General features: G+C 43.3%; 1 protein-coding gene across 9 annotated transcripts in view; it reads left to right on the top strand.

The window, feature by feature from the left end:
• The window catches only part of ndrg4 (NDRG family member 4), a 174,740-nt gene that overhangs the window by 109,475 nt on the left and 47,201 nt on the right, over nt 1–18,064 (top strand). For all 9 annotated transcript variants that reach the window (XM_060837822.1, XM_060837828.1, XM_060837823.1 and 6 more), the window contains 4 exons: nt 4,866–4,986; nt 6,722–6,784; nt 12,210–12,270; nt 13,364–13,450. In XM_060837822.1, the coding sequence (XP_060693805.1) occupies nt 4,866–4,986; nt 6,722–6,784; nt 12,210–12,270; nt 13,364–13,450 (332 nt within the window). The remainder of the gene's footprint in view (nt 1–4,865; nt 4,987–6,721; nt 6,785–12,209; nt 12,271–13,363; nt 13,451–18,064) is intronic.

The raw sequence follows: 18,064 nt of genomic DNA on the forward strand, positions 1-18,064 counted from the left end.
TCCACCATTAGTACCTTTTGCGACCACTAGAGGTTTCAAATGCTTTACAGCCAATGAAGTACTTTGAAGTATACAGAGGAACCTCGATTATGCGAATGACATGGGCGGGGAGTATTTTGTTTGGATAATCGAATGTATGGGTTATCGAATGACAGATTACACTAATTTAGCCTTGCATCAGGACCTTGCAATCTTAGAACATAGAACAGTGCAGCACAGAACAGGCCCTTCAGCCCGCGATGTTGTGCCGACCATTGATCCTCATGTATGCACCCTCAAACGTCTGTGACCATATGCATGTCCAGCAGTCTCTTAAATGTCCCCAATGACCTAGCTTCCACAACTGCTGCTGGCAACGCATTCCATGCTCTCACAGCTCTTGTGTAAAGAACCTGCCTCTGACATCCCCTCTATACTTTCCTCCAACCAACTTAAAACTAGGACCCCTCATGTTAGCCATTTCTGCCCTGGGAAACAGTCTCTGGCTATCGACTCTATCTATGCCTCTCATTATCTTGTATACCTGAATTAGGTCCCCTCTCCTCTTCCTTTACTCCAATGAAATAAGTCTGAGCTCAGTCAACCTCTCTTCATAAGATAAGCCCTCCAGTCCAGGAAGCATCCTGGTAAACCTCCTCTGAACCCTCTCCAAAGGATCCAAATCTTTCCTATAATAGGGCGACCAGAACTGGATGCAGTATTCCAAGTGCGGTCTAACCAAAGTTTTATAGAGCTGCAACAAGATTTCACGACTCTTAAACTCAATCCCCCTGTTAATGAAAGCCAAAACACCATATGCTTTCTTAACAACCATGTCCACTTGGGTGGCCATTTTAAGGGATCTATGTACCTGCACACCAAGATCCCTCTGTTCCTGCACACTGCCAAGAATCCGATCCTTAATCCTATACTCACCTTTCAAATTCGACCTTCCAAAATGCATCACCTCGCATTTATCCAGGTTGAACTTCATCTGCCACCTATCAGCCCTTCTCTGCATCCTGTCAATGTCCCGCTGTAGTCTACAACAGCCCTCTATACTGTCAACGACACCTCCAACCTTTGTCATCTGCAAACTTACTGACCCATCCTTCAATCCCCTCATCCAAGTCATTAATAAAAATTACAAACAGTAAAGGCCCAAGGACACAGCCCTGTGGAACACCACTCACCACTGACTTCCAGGCAGAATATTTTCCTTCTACTACCACTCGCTGTCTTCTGTTGGCCAGCCAATTCTGTATCCAGACAGCTAAGTTCCCCTGCATCCCATTCCTCCTGACCATCTGAATGAGCCTACCATGGGGAACCTTATCAAATGCCTTGCTGAAGTCCATATACACCACATCCACAGCTCGATCCTCATCAACTTTTCTAGTCACATCCTCAAAGAACTCTAAGGTTTGTGAGGCATTCCTGCCCTTCTCAAAGCAGTGTTGACAGCATTTAATCAAGCCATGCTCTTCCAGATGGTCATAAATCCTATCCCTCAGAATCCTTTCTAACACATTGCAGACGACAGACATGAGACCTACTGGTCTTGTCCAGATAATCCAAAATTTGGATAATTGAATGCCAGATAATTGAGGTTTCTCTGTAGTTGCTGTTGTAATGTTGACATGCCCACACATTGGTGAGGGAAGCGAGTTCTATGATTTTGATTCTGACTCTGTACAGTGTTATTGTTCCAAGTCATGATTGTGTGTGGCTCGCAGGGGAACATGCACGTGGTTATGTTTTCATGCATCTACAACCCTGGCCTTTGTAAGGGGTAGCGATCATGGGTTTGGAAGGTGTTGTTGGAGGAGCCTGGGCAAGTTGTTGCAGTGCATCTCAAAGATGATTCTTGTTGCTCCTACCGAGGGTTGGTGGTGAATGGTGTAAATGTTCAACATGATGGACGGAGTATCAATCAAGTTGGCTGCTTTTCCATGGATGATGTCTAGCTTCTTGAGTGTTATTAGCGCTACACCCATCCAAACAAGCAGCAAGTGTTGCATCAAGCTGCTGGCTTGAGCCTTATAAATGGTGGATAAGTACGAGGGAAGACAGGACCAAGTTAACTGCTGCAGAATTCCTGGAGCATTCCACATGGTATAAGACTTCCTTTTACTGAAATCAGCTTGGAAGACATACTTCAGAATAATACTGAGAAAAATTACAATTTTTTAAACTTGTATTGAGAGTTAACTTGGCTCTGTTTACTGGGCAACTGACATGTGCTGCAGATTGACACCAGCAGCATGGGTTCAGATCCTGTACCCACAGAAGTCATCTTGAAGACCCTGCCTTTCATCGTTGCACCTTTGTCTGAAGCATGGTGATCCTTGGGCTAATTTCACCATGAGCCATTTCTCTCTAATGACAGAGTAGCTTGTGATCCTCTGTGGACCATGACCACTTTCATTTTCTTGCTGATAGAGATGGATCCTGTGATTATGTCTCCAGTCAAATATTTCCCTTGAAAACGGAGGTATTTTAATTCATCTGAAGTACTTTTGTACTTAACAATTAATAGGTTCTTATATCTCCTGGATTCATGTCTTGGAAGATGTGTTTCTTGAATGCAGATCATATTGATGGCATGCTGCTGGTTAAGCGTGGTGATTAAATGTTTCTTGGACGCAGATACTCTTCAAAGTTTGTGAGAAGATTTGTAGCTCGGGTGCTCGTTGTTGTGGTTCTGTTCGCCAAGCTGGGAATTTGTGTTGCAGACGTTTCGTCCCCTGGCTAGGTGATATCCTCAGTGCTTGGGAGCCTCCTGTGAAGCGCTTCTTCCGACATTTATTAGTGATTTGTATCTGCCGCTTCCGGTTGTCAGTTCCAGCTGTCCACTGCAGTGGCCGGTATATTGGGTCCAGGTCGATGTGCTTATTGATTAAATCTGTGGATGAGTTATAGAGTGTGAAGTGCTGGCCCAGCAATGGGGGAGCTGCAATATTCATGTTGCTGATAGATTTGATGCTGTAATACCACAATTATTCAAATGTAGACTTGCTGAATTTGCTAGGAGGTTTGTTGGCTTTCCTGGTGGAGTTGAGATACTGAGTGGTGACCTGACAACCATGGGGATCCATTACCATCCCAGTGTGGTGGCAGCCTGCTCATATCAAATTTATTGATGTATCAATCAACTCAACAGTGTACATAATTACAAGTATTCTTCAACCAAGTCACCTCTCCTAGTTCCTAGTGATGAAACACATTGATCTGTCTCTGTCTCTATTGTTTTTCATTTGTTGGAACCTAATGTCAAGTATTGGAATGATGTTCCTGAGGTGTGTCATATAAATTACAAAAAAGAGGAAAACCAATAGTAGAGCCTCCAGAATGTGTAGGAGATTAGTGTGATTAATTCCGTTGAATGCTACAAGGAATTTGAATATTTTGAGAATGATAGTTCATTACAGTCACAATTATACTTCATGTGTTTTTGATTAGAACAATTTTGGTGATGTAGAAGGTTTGCAAATCTGATTGATTTGAAGAGTTAAAGAATTGTAGGGATGGGGGGAATATGATCTGATTTGGGAGATAACAACATGCATTGACCCTGGAGAGGAAAGTGAGATCAGAGATATAGTAATAATTTACAAGTCAAAGGTGTCCAGCATTTTTGAAGGAGGGGAGATAGTGATAGCAAATATGAGGGGATGGGTATGGTATTTGAAGAGACAAGTTTGTTTACAATTGAAGTTAATATATTTTCCTGGCTCGGAGTCTAGAAGGGAAGTGGTCTGCACTTCTTGGGAGTAGAAGGTTGGTCTTCTGGAAAATATGAGTAAGAAGAGGGCATTAGGAGAAATAGCATTGAAACTAAAGTACCATTCACATTACACAATGACCATCTCCAAGACAGAATCCAGCCATTTCCCATTAACATTCAATATAATTACTATCACTGAATCCTTCACTATCAACACCATGACCAGAAGCTGAACTGGACTAGCTATATAAATATTGTGGCTACAACAACTGGCTAGAGACTTGGAATCTTGCAGCAAGTAACTCGCCTCCTGATTCCCCATAGCCTGTCCATGATCTACAAGGCATAATTCAGAAGTGTGATAGAATACTCTACATGCTTGCATAGATGGGTATAGTTCCAATCACACTCAAGCACCATGACACAATCCAGACAAAGTGCCCCAGTTGATTGGCAACACATCTACACCCTCCACCACTGATTTTCAGAAGAAGCAGTGTGCACCATCTACAATACGCACATCAGAGTTCACCAAGGCTCCTTAGACAGCACCTTCAAAACCCAAGGCCCCAACAACTAGAAGGGCAAAGGCAGCAGATACATGGAGACTCCATCAGCTGCAAGTTCTCCTCCAAGCCAGTCATTGAAATATATCACTGTTCCTTCAGTATCACTGGTACAAACTTCTGGAACTATATTTCTAACAGTATTGTGGGTTCACCTACGGTAAATGCAGTGGTTCAAGAATCAGCTCAAGGACAACCAGAGATGGACAATACATTCTGACCCAGTCAACAAAGCTCACGTTCCATAAAATAACTCCAGGACTAGGTCACTGGATGCCCTTGGTGTTGGTTTGATTTAGAGGATAGGTAGATGGGGCAGATGTAGCTGGTCACACTTTTTAATAGCTTTAGTTACCAACTGCCAAAATGAGGAACTTTGGGATTAAGTGTGGTTGTAGGAGGAATGAATTGTTTGAATTCTATCCAGTTTCTGTGGTACAGAAGTGTTGTAGCTGTGTGGGAATAAGATTGAGGTTGTATTAGTCTTGTTTCTTCTGATCCACTATTACTGACCAAGTGCTTTTCTCAATCTTTCAGTACCTTCAGGAACTGTCAATGTTAAAACCACTGAGTTTTATGGATTTTTTTTTCAGATAAACTTTGCTTCAATACATTCTTCAACTTTGAGGATATGCAGGAAATCACCAAGCATTTTGTTGTGTGCCATATCGATGCTCCAGGTCAGCAGACAAATGCCTCGCAGTTTCCTTCAGGGTGAGTCCCACTGACATATTGTGTCAATCCACATCAGTTTACCATTCTTTATTCAGCCCATAGTGTAAAATTGAATGAAGTTACATTCAAATCGCCCAAACATCTCTCTAGATTTCATAACCTCCACTCTGTTACAGGGCGAAAGTGAGGACTGCAGACGCTGGAGATTAGAATCAAAAGTGTGATGCTGGAAAAGCACAGCAGTTCAGACAGCATCCAAGGAGCAGGAAAATTGGCGTTTCGGGCAAAAGCCCTTCATCAGGAATGCGGATGAAGGACTCCTTTCTGATGAAGGGCTTTTGGCCGAAACGTCGATTTTCCTGCTCCTTGGATGCTGCCTGACCTGCTGTGCTTTTTCAGCACCATCCTCTTGACTCTCCTCTGTTACATTCTAGTCGTACTTCACTTAGAGTATCCATTCTTCCACATGTAACCCATTTGAACCTTTTGATTTGACACCAGCTTGTAAGTGGCTCCCAAATTTCCTTCATTTATATTAATTCTTTGATGTAAGAGTCATGTGCAAGATCTAGTGTTTATTTAGAAAGTGGCAGTGGACCTTCCTAAGTAGTTCTTGTGGAATAAGCCCACCTAAAATGCTGACAGGTGCTGAGTTCCAGGATTTTGACCCAGCATTGATGAAGAAATGAGGGTATCTGAACACATTAGGTCAACGTGTGACTTCAAGGAGAACACAGATGGTGGTATTACATGGTGGAGGAGGTGATAGAGTAGCAGCATCACTGGACTAGTAACCCAGAGATCCAGACCAATACTATGGATTCAAATTTCCCTGCAAGAGTTGGAATTTAAATTAATAATAAATCTGGCATATGAACTAATCACAGCAAGGGGTCATGAAACTGCCACTGACTTGTAAGAACTCATTTGGTTGACCACACAGGGAAGGAAATCTTCCATCCTTTCATGGTGCAGCCTGGAAGTCATTCCAGATTCACAGTAATGTGGCTAACTCTTTTCTGCCTTCTGCAGTGAGCTAACAAGCTACTCAGTTCACGGGTAATTAGGAATGGGCAATAAATGCTGGACTTACCAAGAACCCCCACATCCCATTAAAACAAAACAAAAGAAACAAGATCGTGCTGGCCTTTTTCTTCTCAATATTCATTATTTTATCTATATAAACTATCTAAACCCGATGATTAGGTTGTGTCCTGTAATTAATTCACTCTTCAGTGACCATTATTCTATGAATAAAGCCCGTGGTTAGATTACCAAGTTGTAGATATGCAATGACTTGTCACTTTTGCGATATACTATACACTGTAAATTAGGTGTCTGCATACACAATCACTCCGGCTGCCTGTCCAAACTTCGCCTCTGTCACCAGTGGCACACTTTCCTATATGTCATTCCTTGATTATCTATCTGATAATTATGCAAAATTAAGCATATGCAAAGTTATCAATCTCTGTGAAATAGAGTTTTTGAAACTTGGAGTACATTGTTGGAAATTTGTGATGCTCAGTCCTACATACTATAGTTTCTTTGGGGTGGGATTGTCCCAATGCTTCACATTAACTTTGGCAAATGATCAATGTATAATCTAGTGAAATAGTTGAATGATAATTTAAGCTATTGCTCCAGGATTTCTTGTCACCTTGGTAATACATAGGTGTTTATTATGTTATCTCAAGTTCCTCCATCTATGCCATCTCATGTATGGAAGGTATTCTTGTCACTAATTGCTTTTATATGTGTGTCCTTTACAAAGGTACCAGTTCCCGACCATGGACCAGTTGGCTGCTATGTTGCCAAGTGTAGTTCAGCATTTTGGGTGAGTTGTCCTATATTAACTGTTGTCTTGTATACAGTATAATTTTGCCTTGAGTCCTGTAACTTTAATTATATGTTATGATACACTCAGTATTTATTGAATGCTATATGGTGGTGTTAGTATGGAGGTAAGGATGTATTGGGAATAGAGATTTCTGGTTCAAAGTCAGGTCATGTAAGAAAATCTGGAATTCAGAACCAGGAATATTTGGGGAAGCCAGAGTAGGCCAGGGAATCGTTTTCAGAGTAGGAGCAAACTCTAGAAAACGGGAAGTGGCTGGGCAAAGATTGAATTCAGGCAGCATCAGGGAGGCCAGTGAAGGCGGAGATCTAGAAGTTTGGATTGGGGACAGTCAATGTCTAGAGACAGTTAGGATACTGGAGTTAGGACAGTTCAGGCTAATGCTGGGGTAAAGATCGTACCGTGTCACAGGGTATCCCATCACCATTTGTTAATGAAGGAGTAAGCAGGATCATGTAGGTAACTAAGTGGCTCTGGGTCCAACAGTTCTCACCTGTTTAGTCACTGGGTTCCTGAGGCTTAGAACCTAAGCTAACCAGGACTAAGTTTATATTGGTTCATAAATATTAATAACATGATTTACTATAATTAAATTGCCAACCTCCCTCCTGTGAATGTGCTGGGTGCTGGCTTTTCTATATACTCTAGAAAACTGGAAGTTTAGTTTCAGACTTCTGATATTTTAACTTCCCACCCAACACAGACCATTTTTGTAAGTTATAGATCCCCACTTTTTGTTGCTAAGCATCCAGGATTTCTAAGTAACACTATAGCTCAGTGTCACTTTTTCAGGTTCTGTCTAGTCCTTTAAGAACATGCAGAATGTGTCCGACTAGAATCAGGAGTTGTTGAGATTCCCAATCATAACTGTCCCCTTTTGAAGTCATTGACCTTTTTCCAGCTCTTAACCAACTTAGATTCATAGCACATGGAAACAGACCCTTTAGCCCTACTCGTCCATACCACCCAGACATCCCAAACTGCCAGCCCATACCTTTCTAACCCTGCTTTAAATACCCATCCAGATGCCTTTTAAATGTTGTAATTGTACCCACATTCACCAGTTCCTCTGGCTGCTCATTCTATTCACGCATCAGTCTGTGTGAAAAAGTTAACCCTCTGATCCTTTTTATATTTTTCTCCTCTCACCTTAAATCAATGCCCATTAGTTTTGAACTCTCCCACCCTAGAAAAAAGACCTTGGCTATTTACTTGTGCCAATGCCCATTTTATAAACCTCCTATGAAGTCACTCCTCAGCCTCCAGTATTCCAGGCATAAACGACCCAGCCTATTCAGCTTCCCCCTAAAGCTCAAACCCCCCAGTCCCAGCAAAACCCTTGTAAATCTTGTCTGCATCCTCTCTAGTTTAGCAACATTTTTCCTATACAAGGGTGACCAGAATTGTACACAGTAATTTTACAATGTACAGATTAGAGATTGAGTGCTCAAGGCCCCACCATTGAGTGTTTCTGCCTTTTCGCCATGTCCATAATGACTATTTAATAATGAATTGTGTTCCACTGGAAATTGGGTTCAACACCAATGTATTGTGTAACTCATTTTCAAATCCATATGATAAATTGTTTCACATGAAGCCCTTCCACAGGAAATAGCATCAGGCGTAGTGTGTTCAAACCTTTGAGCTATTTTGTCATTCTATTTGATCATGGCTAATTTGTATCTCAACTCCATTACTTCCTTTGTCCTATTTTTAGGTATTTATAGTGATGTTAGCAGCCCTCCACTCCTGAGGCATCTCACTTGTGGCCAGAGCGGAGTTCAAAATTATTGCCAGGTTCCTTGTTACCTCTTTCCTTTCCTCCCTCAACAGCCTGAAATAGATCTGATTTAAGCCTGTAGATTTATCCACTTCAAATCGACTAAACCCATTAGTTAGCCATCGTTGACTGACCTTCCTTGAGTTTTTGCATCTTAAAGGAATGTATAGTTGCTGCCAGTGATGTAATAGTTCTTTTAAAGACTATCGTTGCCGACGTACAGTCATTCCTTTTGTTGAATTATTGTAATCCAGCACAGCCAATTTGTCATCCCTTCATAATTTCTCTAATTCAAATGTAACACCCTTACTTCAGAATTAACTACATCACTTTCAAGCATAATTTAAATGTTATCATGTTGTGATTAGTCACTTCTTAAGGTTCTTTCACAACAAGATTGAGAATTAGTCCTTTTTCGTTATGTAATACGAGACCCAAAATAGTACATGCTTTATCATGATTCACCAATGCACTGTTTTAGAAACATCTCTAACATTCTGAAAACTTGTCCTCCACACCTTTAGTGCTTGGTCAGCTCATCTAGTCTAGAACATAAACATAAACATAGAAGTGCAGATTGAAGTTAGAACACAGAACAGAACATTACAGCGCAGTACAGTCCCTTTTGCCCTCAATGTTGCACCGATCTGTGGAGCCAATCTGAAGTCCACCTCTCCTATACTATTCTATTTTCATCCATATGTTTATTCAATGACCATTTAAATGCCCTTAAAGTTGGGAAGTGTACCACTGTTGCAGCCAATGCATCCCATGTCCCCTTCTACTCTGAGTACATTGTGGCACTGTGGATAAAGGGCAATTGGTTGATGTACTGTACCATGATTTCCAGAAGGCATTTGATAAAGTGGCTCATCAAGTGTTATTGCAGCAAGTAAAAGCTCATGGTATAGAGAGTAGCATATTGACATGTATGGAAGATCGGCTGGCCAACACAATGTAGAGTTGAAATGAATGGGTCTTTTTCAGGTTGGGAAGATGTAACAAGTAGTTGCACAATAGGGATCAATGCTGAGACCTCAAATCTTTACAATTTAAATGAATAACTTGGATGAAGGGATTGAGCGTATTATTACCAAGTTTGCAGATGCCACAAAGATAGGTAGAGACATAAGTTGTGAAGAGGACAAAAGAGGCTACAGACATATCAATTGATTAAAAATGGCTAATACTGTTTATGGGAAAATGTGAAACTGTCCATTTTGGCAAGATGGATAAAAAAGAAGCATATTATCTAAATGATGAGTGATTGCAGAGCTCTGGGATGCAGAGGAATTTGGGTGTCCTGGTGATTGAATCCCAAAAAGTTAGTATGCAGGCACAAGTAATCAGGAAAGCTAATGTAATGTTATAATTTATTGTAGGCGAAATTGAATACAAAAGTTGTAGGTTTCAGTTATGTAGAGTGTTGGTGATACCATCTTTATTGGTCACCTTAAGGAAAGATGTAAATACGTTCAAAGCATTTAAGAGAAGGCTTACCAGACTAATCACTGGAATAACAGCTCTGAATTATGAAGGAAAGTTGGACAGATGAGACTGTCACCTCCTTGGACATTAGTACAGTAAGAAGTGATAAGATCTTGAGGGCTCTTGTCAGTGGGGGTGTAGATAGTATATCTCCTTTTATGAGAAAATTTAGAGGCATGGGTCACTGTTTTAAAATCAGGGTCACCCATTTAAAATGGATTTAAAAACAGCTTAAATGGACGATACACCAGAAGCTGGATCTGAGTTTACACCCTAGGCCAGTATCATTCCATTGCAGCAGTCAGTATAGGTCCCAATCTTTAGAGTTTCAAGCAATTTTAAAAACTGTCTGTAGTTGCTGGTATTAATTAGCATAATCTGGGCCTGCCTTCCGTCAAAGATCCTCTCACTTTAATTCTACTGCTAAAGATGATGTGCCTGGCCCTTGTATGGGAATTGTCAGCAGACTAAGAGTTCTCACACATGAAGCTGGAAGCATTTCTTTGGGTAGGAATGGCACAAAGGGCAAGTTGCTGGGGTGAAATTGGATGGAATGAAGAGTCAGGGAGGGATAAAGAAAAGGCAAAGGATAAAATGTTTTTACTTATTTCATGGACAAAGGGATAAGGTGCATTTTTAGAAATCTTTTTCTTTCCACAATCGAGTAAGTTTTAATTTTTCTGTCCTATTTTTATTTCTCTTCCCTTTTGAAGTAGGTCATGTTATGTTACCTCCAGACCCTCTGTCTGTGAAATCCAATTTTTAAATAACCTGCAACAAACTCTTTTTAGGGTTATAAAAAGAGGATTATTCAAGAGAGTTTATTCATACTCAAATCTGGGTGACAATTTCACAATATACATATACACACACAAAAGCATATAAGGGAGAAAATAGAATAAAAAGAAGTTACAGTTGCAAAAATCTTGAATATATGTGACAATAAAATCTAAATAGTTAAAGATCTTCAAAATTTAGAACTTTCAGTTGTGATGGCATTCCTTTTTCAAATTATTCAAACTAACTTGGGTGGCATGGTGGCTTAGTAGTTAGCACTGCTGCCTCAGAGTCATGGATCCGGATTCAATTCCAGCCTTGGGCAACTGTCTATGTGGAGTTTGCGCATTCTCCCCGTGTGTGCATGTGTTTCCTCCCATAATCCAAAGATGTGCAGGTTAGGTGAATTGGCTATGCTAAATTGCCCATAGTGTTCAGGGATGTATGGGTTAGGTACATTAGTCAGGGTAAATGTGGAGCAATCGGGTAGGGGAATGGGTCTGGGTGGGTTACTCTTTGGAGGGTCGATATGGACTTGCTGGGCCAAATGGCCTGTTTTCACACTGTAGGGATTCTATAACAATTCAAATTAACAAGGTTAAAGGTTTTGACGTCTCCTGTCCATAGCTGCTATTTGTGTAGGAGTTTGCTGTAGACTGTTAGTGCTACTTCAGTCATGAGTTTCGATGATTTCCTTTGTTTAGAACTGATTGGATTGTTCCTTCATACGAGTTTTACTAAAATGCTCATGCAAATGAGAGATGTGAGATTCCCAAGAGAAGATGAGTTAGATTTTGTCCTGGCAGTTATTGGATATTTCTAGGTGCACCCATCTTATCCATTCTGCGTTCAGTAAAAGCTATTTTAAATCCATCAAGAGCACATATAAGAAAACATTATAGTTTGAAAGAAAACAATTCAGTTTGTGTCATTTGGACACGACACTTAATAATGGTATTTATTGAAGTTAGTATGATGGGTCACTCCTGTAAGGTCTTTCCTGATGAAGGGCTTTTGCCCGAAATGTCGCTTTTCTGCTCCTCGGATGCTGCCTAACCTGCTGTGCTTTTCCAGCACCGCTCTAATCTAGACTCTGGGTTTCCAGCATCTGCAGTCCTCACTCTTGACTACTCCTGTAAGGCGGTTATGCTGGATGGGGTACAGACACACATGCACAGATTGATCAGGTACTTGCTGGCATAATGGGTTATCACTTGGATACTTGCTAGGGACATATGTATGCAGCTCAAATGCAAGTGTGTCTCTTGGGCACTGGTCATGTGATCTTGGATGTAAACTGATGTGGCAGACCAGCTGCTTAACAATTTATTTGAACACTAATGTCTTATTTCCCTGTAGATTTAAAAGTGTTGTTGGGATCGGAGTGGGAGCCGGAGCTTATATCCTCGCCAAATTTGCTGTGAGTGCTCTATCATTTCTTTGAAGTTGGCAAGATGGGTTCTAGGGATTTGTAAAATTCATTTACAATTATTTCTGTTTTACTTGTTCAGTCTTTCTCATTCCCATTTCCCAGAGCCAGTGAGAGACCCAAGATCACTGTCCTGACTTGGATTAGTGAGTTGAACAGAAACGGTGTTGAACCCAGTTGTTTCTGGTCTGTACTGCTGAGCATAGGTCACTGTATTCACCAATGGACAGGGAAAAGGCTGAGACCCAGTTTGAAGAAGATATATCCCTGTTAATTCTGTGTTATTCTGCAGTTACATACTGCCATACTAACCAATGTGTAACACAGCTCCAGCCCAAGGTTATACTGTGTTACATAATCCCAAAAATGGGCTGTCATGTTTATAACTCACTGCTAGCTTTGTAATAGTCTGAGCATATGTTTATGGAATTGGTAAAGTCATCCTTTTGTTCTGGTGATGGGTTAGAATTCTGCTCTGCACTCTTACCTCACCTTTCTCTCTCAGGTGCTGATTGACGGACTCACTCTCTGGGCATTTTCAGCACGTTCTGCTTTTTAAATTATGTTTAGCATTTCATAACCAAAGCATGACAGGTTAGCTTGCTGAATTATATGACCACCCTCTGCCTTTCTACCATGTAATATGCTAACTGAAACCATGCTATATGGGAGTAGTATTGGATGTTTTTTAATTAAAATTCTTTAGGGTATGTTGTTCATTTTGAATGCACTAATCCTTTTTTTTAAAATAGCGGAGAAAGCAATTGCAGACAAATGCATTGTTTATTCATTCATATTGTTGCTAATTTTACTTAGTTCTCAAGATGACTTCACAAAAATGGAACTAGTTTAGTTTGGGTAACTTAACATGGATGAGTTGGACTGAAGGATCTGTTTCTGTACTATATGACTATGACTCTATAACTCTTTAACTCTGCTACATTGCTGTTACCGTGTCGAGCTGACATATCCCTTTCATTTTGACGTCTTCATGTCTGGCTTGCCTTTGCATCGCACTAGCCCCTCTGTCTTGTTAGACTCTATCTACCACATTGGATTCACTTGGCTATCTTATTTTTTCCAGCTGATTTTCCCAGATATGGTTGAGGGGATGGTTCTCATCAATATTGACCCCTGTGGAAAGGGCTGGATTGACTGGGCAGCAACAAAGGTCAGTGCTGGCAACTAGTGAACTGAAACTAATACTGTTACTAATTATCTTGGTCGATGCCCATTCTGGTCCAGAAAGGAGTCGTCGGGGCATTCTGAATTTGTCTCAATAGACGGTAGACAATAGGTGCAGGAGTAGGCCATTTGGCCCTTTGAGCCAGCACCACCATACATTATGATCATGGCTGATCATTCACAATCAGTATCCTGTTCCTGCCTTATCCCCATAACCCTTGATTCCACTATCTTTAGGCGCTCTATCCATCTCTCTTGAAAGTATCCAAGACTTGGCCTCCACTGCCTTCTGGGGCAGAGCATTCCATATATCCACTACTCTCTGGGTGAAGAAGTTTCTCCTCAACTCTGTTCTAAATGACCTACCCCTTACTTTTAATACCCCCTCAGGATCATTGGAATCTAAACAAGGGCTTCTGGATGTTTTTTACATATTAGAATAATAGATACTGGGGCATGAGTCACAGACTAGAACCTAATGAGGGGCTGATGGTTTGCTCCCGACTTGGAACTTTTCCTGATTGTGTGCAAACCCAACCTGAGAGAAAAAGCCCTTGAAGTTGGCGTTTTCATTTCAAGTGACAGGAGTTCCCGGGCATACAACATTTAATTAAAGGTCACATACCTGGGAATTCATAGCCTAACTTCACAGAATCAATAAGTACTTGGAACTTTCCTCTACTTCCTGAGAAAGCTGAGGAATTTCAGCATGTCCATAAAGACTATCAATTTTTATAGATGCACTCTAGAAAACATCCTATCAGGATGCATCACAGCATTGTATGGCAACAGCTCTTCCCAAGATTACAAGAAACTACAGAGATTTGTGAACACAGTTGTGTCCATCATGCAAACTAGCCTCTTAACCACTGAATTCATCTATACTTCCTGCTGCATCGAGAAAGCAAATAACATAATCAGTGAATTCTCCCACCTGCCGAGTTTTCACCCAGATCCCAGCTCCTAGCCTGCCGAGTTTTCACCATCCCTCCAGACCTCCCCCTCACTGAGGACGAACGATCAGTCCTCAGCAAAGGACTCACTTTCATCCCCCACTGTCCACACATCAATGAATTTAATACACGCCGTGATGTCGAACAATTTTTCCGTCGCCGTCGCCTCCGCCTTCGAGCTTACTTTCACAATCAGGATTCCCGCCCACCTTCCAAGGACCCCTTCGCTCACCTCCAACACACTGCGTCCACCTGGACACCCCGCGCTGGCCTATTACCTGCCCTCGACCTCTTCATTTCCAACTGCCGCTGAGACATTAACTGCCTCAACCTGTCTACCCCCCTCCCCCACTCCAACCTCTCGCCCTCAAACGCGCAGCCCTCCAGTCCCTCTGTTCCAATCCCAACCTTACCATTAAGCCAGCAGATAAAGGGGGCGCAGTGGTAGTCTGGCGCACTGACCTCTACACCGCTGAAGCCAAAAGCTACTGCTTCCTACTGCCCCCTCGACCATGACCCCACCCCCCATCACCAAACCATCTCCCAGACCATACAGAACCTCATCACCTCAGGAGATCTCCCACACACAGCTTCCAACCTCATAGTCCGGAAACCCCACACTGCCCGGTTCTACCTCCTTCCCAAGATCCACAAGCCTGACCACCCTGGCCGACCCATTGTCTCAGCATGCTCCTGCCCCACTGAACTCATCTCTACCTACCTCGACACTGTCTTATCCCCCCCAGTCCAGGAACTCCCCACATACATTCGAGACACCACCCACGCCCTCCACCTCCTCCAAGACTTCCGTTTCCCCGGTCCCCAACGCCTCATCTTCACCATGGATATCCAATCCCTCTACACCTCCATCCGCCAAGACCAGGGCCTCCAAGCCCTCAGTTTTTTCCTCTCCAGACGTCCCCAACAGTACCCTTCCACCGACACTCTCATTTGTTTGGCCGAACTGGTCCTCACCCTTAACAATTTCTCCTTTGAATCCTCCCACTTCCTCCAGACCAAAGGGGTAGCCATGGGCACACGTATGGGCCCCAGCTATGCCTGTCTCTTTTGGTGGCTTCTTAGAACAATTGATCTTCCGTAATTACACCGGCACCACTCCCCACCTCTTCCTCCGCTACATTGATGACTGCATTGGCGACACCTCGTGCTCCCGCGAGGAGGTTGAGCTATTCATCAACTTCACCAACACATTCCACCCTGACCTTAAATTTGCCTGGACCATCTCTGACACTTTCCTCCCCTTCCTGGACCTCTCCATCTCCATTAATGACGACCGACTTAACTGAGACTTTTTTTCCAACCCACCGACTCCCACAGCTACCTGGATTACACCTCTTCCCACTTTATCTCTTGCAAAAATGCCATCCCGTATTCCCAATTCCTCCGCCTCCGCTGTATCTGCTCCCAGGAGGACCAGTTCCGCCATAGAACACATCAGATGGCCTCCTTCTTTAGAGACCGCAATTTCCCTTCCCACGTGGTTAAAGATGCCCTCCAACACATCTCATCCACATCACGCACCTCCGCCCTCAGACCACACCCCTCCAACTGTAATAAGGACAGAATGCCCCTGGTGCTTACCTTCCACCCTACAAACCTTTGCATAAACCAAATCATCGCCGACATTTTTGCCACCTCCGAAGAGACCCCACCACCAGGGATATATTTCCCTCCCCACCCCTTTTCGCCTTCCGCAAAGACCGTTCCCTCCGTGACTACCTTGTCAGGTCCACGCCCCCCTACAACCCACCCTCCCATCCTGGCACTTTCCCCTGCCACGGCAGGAACTGTAAAACCTGTGCCCACACCTCCTCCCTCACCTCTATCCAAAGTCCTAAAGGAGCCTTCCACATCCATCAAAGGTTTACCTGCTCATCCACTAATATCATTTATTGTATCCGTTGCTCCCGATGCGGTCTCCTCTACATTGGGGAGACTGGGCACCTCCTAGCAGAGCGCTTTAGAGAACATCTCCGGGACACCCGCACCAATCAACCACACCACCCTGTGGCCCAACATTTCAACTCCCCCTTCCACTCTGCCAAGAAAATGGAGGTCCTGGGCCTCCTTCACCACCGCTCCCTCACCACCAGATGCCTGGAGGAAGAACGTCTCATCTTCCGCCTCGGAACACTTCAACCCCAGGGCATCAATTCAACAGTATCCTCGTTTCCTGTTCCCCCACCTCACCCAAGTTCCAAACTTCCAGCTCAGCAATTTTCCCATGACTTGTCCGGACTTGTCCGACCTGCCTAGCTCCTTTTCCACCTATCCACTCCACCCTCTCCTCCCTGACCTATCACCTTCATCCCCTCCCCCACTCACCCATTGTACTTTATGCTACTCTCTCCCTACCTCCACGCTCCTCTAGCTTATCTCTCCACGTTTCAGGCTCACTGCCTTTATTCCTGATGAACGGCTTTTGCCCGAAACTTCGATTTAGCTGCTCGTTGGATGCTGCCTGAACTGCTGTGCTCTTCCAGCACCACTGATTCAGAATATACTCTCTTCTACCTTCTTCCATTAGGCAGAAGATATAAAAATTTGAAAACATCTACGAACAGATTCAAAAACTGCTTCTTCCCTGCTGTTATCAGACTTTTGAATGGACTTCTTAAATGTTAATCTCAATCTCTCTCTGCACCTTCCCAGCAGCTGGAACAATATATCCTGAACTCTGTTCTGTTACTGTCATGCAGAGATTTTCCTGCACCTCTAAACACCTCATCTACTATGTCCATTGCTCTCAATCCGGTCTCTACATTGGAAGAGACAGGATGCCTACTTGCGGAATGTTTCAGAGAACACCTCTGGGATGCACGCACCTCACCCCTCTGTAGCTGAACACTTAACTCCACCTACCACTCTGCCAAGGACGTTCAAGTCCTGGGCCGCCTCCACCACTAAATCCTAGCCACCTGACGACTGGAGGAAGAACTCCTCATCTTCTGCCTTGGGACCCTCCAACCACACGGACTCAATGTCGATTTCACCAGTTTCCTCATCTCCCCTCCCCTCACCTTATCCAAAATCTGACCCTCCAATTTGGCAGCTCCCTGTTGAACCCAGCTACACCCCCTCCCATTTATCTCTCAGCCCTATTGGCGCCCCCGCACCCCCACATTCCTGAGTTTAGATTCCCTACAGTGTGGAAACAGCCCCTTTGGCCCAACCAGTCCACATCGACCCTCCGAAGAGTTACCCACCCAGACCCATTTCTCTCTAACAAATGCACCCAACACTGAACAATTTAGCATAGCCAATTCACCTAACTTGCACATTTTTGGACTGTGGGAGGAAACCGGAGCACCCGGAGTAAACCCGCACAGAATGTGCAAACTCCACACAGACAGTCATCCAAAACTGGAATCGAACCTGGGACCCTGGCGCTGTGAGGCAGCAGTGCTAACCACTGAGCCATCGTGCTGCACTGATGAAGAGCTTGTTCTCGAAACGTCGACTCTTCTGCTCCTCGGATGCTGCCTGACCGGCTGTGTTTTTCCAGCATCTCACCTTTTGATTCTGATGCACAGTCCGCCTGTAAAGTATGTAAGACAATACTTCTATGGACCTCAGTATATGTGACAGTAATAAATCAAATCAAATAAAAAAGTGTGAACTGGCAG

This window comes from Hemiscyllium ocellatum, chromosome 17, assembly GCF_020745735.1.
Source record: "Hemiscyllium ocellatum isolate sHemOce1 chromosome 17, sHemOce1.pat.X.cur, whole genome shotgun sequence".
NCBI classification, from domain to species: Eukaryota; Metazoa; Chordata; class Chondrichthyes; order Orectolobiformes; family Hemiscylliidae; genus Hemiscyllium; species Hemiscyllium ocellatum.